Source organism: Nelusetta ayraudi, unplaced genomic scaffold (assembly GCF_046127955.1).
Source record: "Nelusetta ayraudi isolate G7.1 ecotype Tasmania unplaced genomic scaffold, CSIRO-AGI_Nayr_v1 ptg000076l, whole genome shotgun sequence".
NCBI classification, from domain to species: Eukaryota; Metazoa; Chordata; class Actinopteri; order Tetraodontiformes; family Monacanthidae; genus Nelusetta; species Nelusetta ayraudi.
Genome location: NW_027466126.1, coordinates 140307 through 149306, shown reverse-complemented (window position 1 = coordinate 149306; position 9000 = coordinate 140307). Strand labels below are relative to the sequence as shown.

The window sequence follows — 9000 nt, the reverse complement described above, 5'->3', positions numbered from 1 at the left end:
GCTGATTATTTTCATCTCCGTCGCACGAGGACGGGAAGAAGTCCATGCACAGGTTTGAAGTCAACCTCCTGGGCTGTTTTCTGCATCAGAGGGAAACTCTGCACCTCGCCGATCCTCCTGCCCTTCCTCTGATAATCCTGCACCAGTCGAACGGGGGTCCCTGCAGCTGCGGTTCCCCTCTCTGGCTCCGATAAGAATCACCTGAGCGGCTGGAAAATTCCTCATCCGTATTTCTTTGTCTCCTGACCTTCAAACGCGTGATTTCAGCACAATTACGCTCTTTGAAAACAATTTGACTTCTTCGCTTTCATCTGAACGAGGCAAAACCGCATGCGTATCCCTGAACACGTCACGGCTGCACGCCTGTTATTCGCGGCGTCATGGTACTTGGAAACAGCTTGGATGAAGTTACCCGACCGATGGACGGGATAAACGTCAGTCAGGTGCAGCTGAAACAGGATGTGCGACTTAAGACCAAAAGTTCTTTTTTTTCTTCAGGCAGGCGAATGAAAATCGACCCCTGTGAAATGGAATCGCTCAGAGCGGTGGGGTTTTGTGTGCCGAGCGGGACGCTTCTCTAATTTTATCAGAGTATAAAACCAACAAGGCTTTTTTTTGACTGGAGTCTGGAATTCATTTGCTCTCCCAGACTTTTTCTTGCAAGAAAAAAAACACAACCAAGATTGAGAGAGTTGGTGGACAAACCAAGCCGCGCAGCTGGATGGCTCGTGTTTCTCTCGTTCGTCTTGCTAATTTTGATCCAAGAGGTTCTTCAGTGGATCTCAGGAATATCAGCCAATCAGCGTCCTTTCATTCCCGACGAAACCAGGATGCAAACAACAACTGCTCTAAATGCAACCGGTTTTGTGACCAGTCACCCCCCCTTCCAATTGTTGTTCTTTCTGAAGAAGAAGAAAAAAATTAGCGTCAATCTTATTTAATGCTAAAAAAAACAAAAACAAAACCACAACATTCATTGACATCAAATCCCAATTTCCCGACATTCTCTCATCAACCGTAATTCCAGAGTGACTTCAGCGCTATTTTAAAGAATCAGCAGCCGCCCTCTGCCCACTCCCCCACCTCCGCTCAGCTGGAATTGTGTGGGTTAAACCAAACAATCTGGTCCAAATGGCTCGGTGCCGGACAGTTGTGTTCCCGCCGTCTTACGCCAGTGATGGACTGCTCAGATTTTCCCATGAACTGGCAGTTCAGGGCCCCTGCAAAAAATAATGTCTTGAGCGTGAGTGAACTTCTGGGATCGCTCCTCCCCCTCCTCCTCTCCCATCCCCTCCCCTCCCCTCCCATCCGCCCTGCCTCTCGCGCACCACTGCGCTCATTGGCGCGGCAGGCCAGGCAGCGGGAGGGAGCTCGTGTTGGTGCCGGTGCAGCCACTTTTTGAATCGGGACTTCTGACAGCTCTCGGCGGCGCGGGACAGGCGATGCATCCGCCGCCTTGTTAGTCATTTCGCTCTGGTCGTTTCCCTCCACCCCTCCATTCACTTTATTATTCCTCGTGAGGATCTGCGTTGAAGGCGTGTAAAGTGGAGAGGAGCGCTGCGTGCTGAAGCGCGGACGTCTTGCAGGAGCGCGTCGGGATGGCAGGGACGACGCGACGCTTGCGGCTGGCAACAGCTGCCGTCGCCGCTGGTGAGTCACAACTTCAGCGACATCTGACGCAGAAGGAAAAACAGAGCGATTTTTTTTTTTTGGTTTGTTTGTTTTTGTTTGTTTCATTTTCAGTCGCGTCCTGCTCCCAGCATCCTTTTCCCGCCTGGCAGCCGCTCGGGATCGTGCACTGCGTGTGTAACCTGCATCTCACAGGACCCACGCTGGGCCTACTTTATACTCTAATCGTTGTTCCTCTCGCATGTAGAGCTGATTGATGATCCCAATTGATGAGCGTTCGCTGATTGACGATGATCAGATACAGACAACCGGAGACTTAGCCCTGTGTTTGCAACGCACGTGCATGAACGCTGTTTGTTGGACTTTCCACATATTTGGAGAGGGACCAAATTGGTGTACTTTGAAACATCATCGTTATTTCGTTTAATTTCTGTAGAGGTGTTTTGTATCTTTCCTACTCTATATCTTATATTAGCCTATGTTCTATCTTTTTTAAAACTTATTCATGTGGGCTGTATTTCTATTGCATGTATATATATATTTTTTTCTTTGTGTGGAAAAGTCGAGAGACTCCTAAATTTTGTCATGCTTACGTAATGAAACTAGGAGCTCTGGAATCTTGAATCTTACCAGATTGAGGGAAGAGAGGTTTAATGCAATGACAGAGGAAATTGCCAAGTGGTTGAACTGAAAATTCAAAAAATAAAAATAAATTCTCCACACACGATGACTTGATTTTTTTTCATGATACACAAGACCTTTACGTTTGTCACTGCTAAAAGTTTGCCTGTTAAAAAGGTGGTGGCACCAGTGTCCCCGTAAATTCTTTCCGTCTCTTTCCCCTCATGTTATTTATTCTGACTGGTGGTGAACCGCAGCCTCTTAATTGTTTTTGGGGCGCACATCGCGGCCGCGGCCTCACACGGCGGCGACGCCGAGCTGCCGCTCCAGCAGCAGAGTTTGGCGAGCGTGACAACTAAGTGACCGCCGCGCAAGCTAGTTTTCCAAGAAAAAGGCCAGATGGTTGTGACCGTTCTACCTTCTAAGTGTTGACATTTGACATTCCCTCAGATTTTAGTCATCGCAGTCTGAAGCTTTGAGCGAATCCAGGGATGAGGTGGTGGTGGTGGGGAGGGTGGGGGCGGGGCGATGGAGTCTGGAGTGGGAGGTGGGACCACAGACGACTGCTGCTAATTGGATTGGAGATTTTCCCAAGGCTGGAAGGTAAATATTGTCTGGTATCGGCTCTCGGAGACGTTCAGGCTTTTTTTGTTCTTTAATTGTAATGGAAACCTGAGTTGGACTCCCACGTGGGTGAGGCTCTGCTCCCCTGCTGCAGCCCGGAGGGCGGCTAATGAATTAATTTCTAGGTCACGTCCGAGTCGTTTAAACGTGACGGGAAGTGGCGGCGACGGGAGTGAGCTCGTCTTCTCCTTGTGACTCTGACGTGTGACGGTCATTAAAGGGAATCGAGTTAGAAATAAAGGTGCATGTGTGTGTTTGAGTGAAGGAATCGGTCGCATCCCCGAAGGCAGGTTCACATGCTTCTCCTCTGGATCCTCACCGACTCTGCTGCAGTTCAGCAGGGGCCCTCAGGCTGCGCCGCTGCACGTCGTCTGAGCCATCAGACCATGTGACCTCAGGCCGGGCTGCGCGTCTCTGAGCCGCTCCGAGCCGTCCGCTGCGAGGCCGGACTGCGAGAGACCCCCGTCCGGTGTTGTGCGCTGCCTCAGAGGCCCACATGTGGTTATTGTAGTGGCAGCATTTAATCTCTGTAAATTCCTAACGGAGATGGGGGGGGTGGCGTTACAGGTGGTTCTAGTTTGCTGCCGCAGAGCAGAAGTGGGGGGTGGGGGGGGGGCATCTGGCTTCAATCAGCTTGTGTCAGAGAGCGTAGGCCACGCCCACCGCCGGACGTGAGCTCTCCGGCGTTCCAGTGAACAAGGCCCGCTGCGGCCAGTGTGTGTGTGTGGTGTGAGAGCAACCGCCCCCGAAGACGCTTATGTTTCACTTGTAAAAAGAAAAAGAAGGTGAAACATCCTCAGAGGACGCGTCTCCTGAGCTCACGAGCTGATGTTGTTCTTATACTGAAAAGAAAATAAAATCTAAATTTTTGTCCTCATTTTTTAATTTAATGCTTTTTTCTTGCGCATTCACTTTTCCACTGTTTACACTTAGAACAGTTAGAACAGTTAGGAAACAGTGAATGGACAGTTACCCTAGAAATGATAACAGTCCATCCATTACCTCCTTTACTGGCCCACGTCTGGGAATCAGCCTTTTGTGATGTCACCAGGGGCACCAATACCTCTTCCAGGGTTGTGACAGCAACTCCATCCACGTGTTTGTTCCTGGATTCTTAATTTTGAATGAATGAATGATTTATTTTTGTGATTTATTTGTCATTGCACAACAAGTTGCAACGAAATTAAATTAATTGCTGCTTCAGTGCACTGTATGTAAAAGGCTAACTAGTTTAAGTGACACAACAACAAATAAAAACAACAACAAGAACAGTAAAAAAAAAAAAAAAACAGTACAGACAGGTGAAAAAGTTCATGTCCTGGCTGTGAGAAGTCCTCAATCATTCTGTTTGCTCTGCTGAGGTAACGGGAGGAGGCAATACTGCTCAGCGGGGAATTTTAGAGGGAGCCCTCGATTGAAACAGGTACAAAACGGGACGTTGAATCCTCAACTTGAGCGGAACTCCGGAGCTTCCTGCGTCCTCGCCGCCGCCAACGGCTGCAGATGCCGCAAACTCTGCGTGACCCCCCCCCCCTCTCCGACTCTCGAAGCGCAGTGCATCACAAGCGCGGCACGTGACGAGACGCCTGGCGAGGATATGGGAAACAGCCACGGGACATTTGGCAGCTCATGCAGGCCCTCTTGACTTAGCAGAAATTTCCTCCTCGACTGCCTTGACTCGCAGCCAGGACGCCGGCCGTAAGTCACAGCCGCTCTTATCTGCGGCGGAAAGAGGGAAGAGGCGACTGGCGCGGAGTCGCTCTGTGTTTCTGGTCGGTGCGTTTTGTCAGAACACTCTTGGGGATGCAACTTGTTGCTTTTTCAGAAGATGTGAGACCTACAGCAATGAAAAGGCCCCACTTTCATCACAAGGAAGTCACGGCTTCTTCTTTTTTTTTTTTTTTTAAATGTCAGTTCATCGGGTTGTCTTCCGTTTCCCACGTAAAGGAGCAAGCTAGGCGCTGCTCAGAATAAACGCGAGGAAAGTGACGAAAGTGTGAAAAGAACCATAAGATCATTTCCTCCTCTCTGGCTTTGGTTGCACCATCATGACTGTAGAAGAACACTCACTGCACAGTTACGGTTGGTGGATTTATGGTCTAAAGTAAAAAGCTTTTCGACACTCACAAATTGACAGTCTAGTTTTCTCCCCACTGCTACTTCCCTGTGACAGGCTACTGGAGGCTTCGGCGTTTGTCTGTTGTGTCATAGTGCATGCGCACAACAACTGAGACAGGTTTTCCACATTGTCCGTGTTAACCAACGGAAATTCCCCCGACGACAGAGACAAGATTAAAGGCAAGGAGGAGTTTCCAACAAGGCGTTCAGGCAAATGTGTTTATTATTATTATTATTTTTTTGCCCTGTACGACGCAGAAAAAAAATGTTGGCAAGGCAGCCTGATGCTAGATTATGTTTGCGGCTTGCTGCGCCCACTGGACAGGAAGCTGAAAATGTGTCGTGCCAGCAGCAGAGTTGGCCCAGCTTGCCAGCTTGGTCAGTGCACGCAGGGGACTTTCATTTGAAAAAGAATCGAGTTGAGAATTGAGAAATGAGCTTGTGATGCGTTCAGGATGTGAATTTTACTGCAGGAAGGAAAAAAGAAAAAAAAATGCGGCTGAAGGATTGTGTGTTTGTTATTGTGGTCAATTAATACCGAATCTTGCAGTCAGTGCCTGAAAAAAAAAAAAAAAAAAAAGGTTTTGGCCTCGTTTCAGCCTGAAAGACTGCGCAGGGCGTCTCGTCTATCTTTGGCCAACAACAAACATCGTCCCATTGTTTGGTTTTCAAAGTCCAAAACTTTAATTGTTTCGCGGCTGTTTGACGCACATTGTTTAAGTTTCGGTCGAAATAACAGATTTTTTCTTTCCTGCTTTAATTAGGAAAGGCAATTAGCCAGTACACACACTGTACAGTGCGGCTGCCTCAGACGCCTGCAGACGAGCACAAGGGTGCATTCTGCAGCAAAAGCACACACACACACACACACACACACACACACACACACACACACACACACACCACAAAGGACCGCACAGGTTTACTTTTGGCCCACTTCACTCGCTCGCTTACCCGCCAACCGCTGCCACGAGCCTTCGCACTGCGGTGTAGTTGCATCTCTGCAGGATGTGGGGCCGTGAAGCTGCGCAAGACCTTGTGTTTCAATGCTGGCTCGATATTTGATGCAGTTTTGCAGAATATTTGATTTGACATCCTGCAAAATCAATTGAGATGAGAATGAATTAAGAGTCAGTTTTAAAAGGTCACAGGTTTTTGACGTGATCGAAAAAGAAAACAAAGTTGTGACATACGGAGGGTAAGAATTCACAGTAAGCCGACAGTATGTGACAAGTAAAGTAACAAGGGCAGCAAAAGCAGACTCTTCACAAAACCCAGGCTATAAAAAGCCAAGTGGCTGCATCGGCCAAACTTTCAGTTCTTGGCTTCTGTCACCACTTTATCAAAAACAACCTCAGCGCGACAAGGACGCGGGGGGGTGGGGGGGGGGGGGGGGGGGACAACCGTCCGCACTTCAGCGTTGACTTTGAGTGACTGGGAATGACAGAAGCTCTCTCAGATGTTCCGTCCGTGTGGCTGCGGCGGCTGCCAGCAGCGGCGCGCGCCGAGGTCGGGCTCTGCCGCGGCGCTGAGTCATCGCTGCTTCTGTGTGGCGTGGCGTCACCGCGCTGAGGCCAAGAAGACCTTTGAGTGTTCCATGGCAGGAAACTGTGATGACGAGCCAGCTTTTGGACAGCAATGCACAGGACACTGCTGTCACTCTGGGTTACTACACTGCTGAAATGCACAGATCAATTTTTTTTTATATTTATAGTCTAATTTCGTTTCCTTATCCATTCGTCTCTCTTGTTTTTTGTCGCAACAGCCCGTGCTTTGTTGTTGGTGCTTTACAGGGGCAGCACTTCCTGCGTCAGTCGATGCGAGAGCAACACCAACTGTTTCCTCAGTACTTAGAGCAACTGGAAATGAATTTGAGGCCACGCAGAGTAGGAAATGACCCGTCTCACTTTCCTTGCCACCAAATCGAGACGGTCGATTGGCTAATTGGGAGACTTCGGTTACAGCTGCGATCTCTGCGGAGGAAAAAAAAAAATATATATATATATATATATTTCGATGCTGCGAACTGCACCACTTGACTCATTGCCTGGGTTAATCACCTAACGTGGTGTTTGAGAACCTAATCCTGCTCTAAGTGGCCCCTAATCTCTTAAACAAACACCTAGAGACATATTATTGTTAGATAAGGACGGGGTAATCAGCAGACAGCCACAAGAGAGCCGGCGAGACACCCCATCACATGGCGCGGGTCCTCCGAACCCCGTCGCCGCCACACGTGCAAACACGCCGGCGCGCCTCGCGGCACTTAAAAGGCGCCTGCGTCTGCTTCACACTTTACGATCTGTCGTCACTTTGTGTCAGGCTGCTACAATTCTCTGCAGGTTTACGTCGAGCTTCCGCTTGACCCCGTCAGGCTCCCTGGGGATAATGGTTTCCACACCGAGAGTAATCGGGAAGCGTCACACAAACATAAAGCGGAGGGCTTGAGTTACGCGTCGCAGGTTCAGAGTCGCTTTTATCGTCGTTTTCCGTTCATTGCGCCGGTCAGATTGGCAGCGTTCTGGGATAGTTTGCCCCAAACGTAGTTGGAGTAGGAGGCAATAGGTATTTTGGCTTCCACGTACTTGCATAACGCCAACATGAACCATATGGATTCATGTATGGAGTGACAATTTCCTGAGTGACAATTTCCCCTCTGCAAAGCTCTGGAATAGTTCAGCTCTTTTTGCGGAATTATCTCTTCACCAAGTGCATGAACTTGGATATCATCACATCTGTGGAAATGTGACAGACATGAATCATCTGTCCGCGAGTCTACAGTCTCACCAGACAGATCAGGTTTTTCCCCTCCGGTCATTGAAAATCAATTAATGACATGATTACATGTTTTAATCAATACTTCCACGGTGCTAACGAGCGACCGGTCAACTGTGGCGGATGCATTCAATGCGTGTGTTTGGAAAAGCGTCCTTTTCTTTTCCCAGGCTGGTGGTGGAAGCAAAACAATCACTCAAGCGTGACTGCAGAGAAGCAAAAATAAATAGAAATACAGCCGTACATGCAACAAGCTGGGACATGGGACCAAGACCTCCAGTGTTCGACGCAGCCACAGAGAAGCACATGAGCCTTGTGTGGCTCGAGACGTATCTGAACCGTGGCCGCACGCGTTATCTCAGCGATGAGGCCTAATCACGCTGCTCCCTCCTCCTCCTCCTCTTCCTTCTCACGGACAAAACGGCAGATTATGCAGCGACTGGATTTATCTCCCGTCTCGGCCGCCCTGTCTGCCGACAGTTTGAGGTATGCCTGTGATTAGTGTGACCTCCGGGAGGTGCCGGGGGGGGGGGGGGGGGGGTCGGGAGGCGGAGAGGAGGGTGAAAGCGTCGAGGGAGGCTGAGAAGCTGCCGCGATGAGTCGGAGGGGAAGGCAGCGGCTGGGAGGACTGGGAGGACTGGGAGCCAGCTGGAAAAAAAAAAAAACAGCGGGAGAGTGAAAAGTGCAGAGGTCGGAGGGAGCAGACGGTGACTGGCTGTGTTTTGTCAAGCAGGCGAGGTGCTTCGTCGTCTGTGCAACCTCTCCGTGGCGATTTGGCCGCAGGCAGTCGGAGAATCCGTGACATCACCGAGGGGGGCCGTTCGCACCCAAACTTGGCTGCCCGTTTAAAGTGTGAAGCGGTTCAGTGGAGGTTCAGCCTGAAAAAAAAAAAGAAAAAAGAATTGCACACGCTCTGAAATCCAAACACTTTGAGGACGCTGATAGCAGACGCACATCAAAGGCGTTTCTCCCTCCCCCGCGGCTATCGCAGCTTATAAATATCCGCATCCTAACTCAAGTGCGCGTTCTTGGGGGGGGGCTCCGACCGTTTCCGACTGGAGCCGTGCAGCATGTGCTCGCCAGGCCTCTCCAACATCTCCGTCCCAGGCCGGCAGGGACTTTCAGAGCCCATCCATCAAACTGGCATAGTGCTCGGGAGCGGCGCAGAGGTGGAGGCGGTGGAGGTGGTGGAGGTGGCGGCGGCGGCGTCTGCCCCCGGCCGCGGCCTCACGT

At 50.1% G+C, this 9000-nt stretch overlaps 1 protein-coding gene across 2 annotated transcripts in view; it reads left to right on the top strand.

The window, feature by feature from the left end:
* The first annotated feature begins 1331 nt into the window (after positions 1 to 1331).
* Positions 1332 to 9000, top strand: part of itga1 (integrin, alpha 1) — a 35122-nt gene continuing 27453 nt past the window's right edge. Inside the window, exon 1 of one of the 2 annotated variants that reach the window (XM_076043639.1) lies at positions 1332 to 1650. In XM_076043639.1, the coding sequence (XP_075899754.1) occupies positions 1599 to 1650 (52 nt within the window). In that variant the 5' untranslated portion in view covers positions 1332 to 1598. Of the gene's footprint in view, positions 1651 to 2754; positions 2854 to 9000 lie in introns of those variants that run through there. The other variant, XM_076043638.1, reaches the window with a different exon arrangement.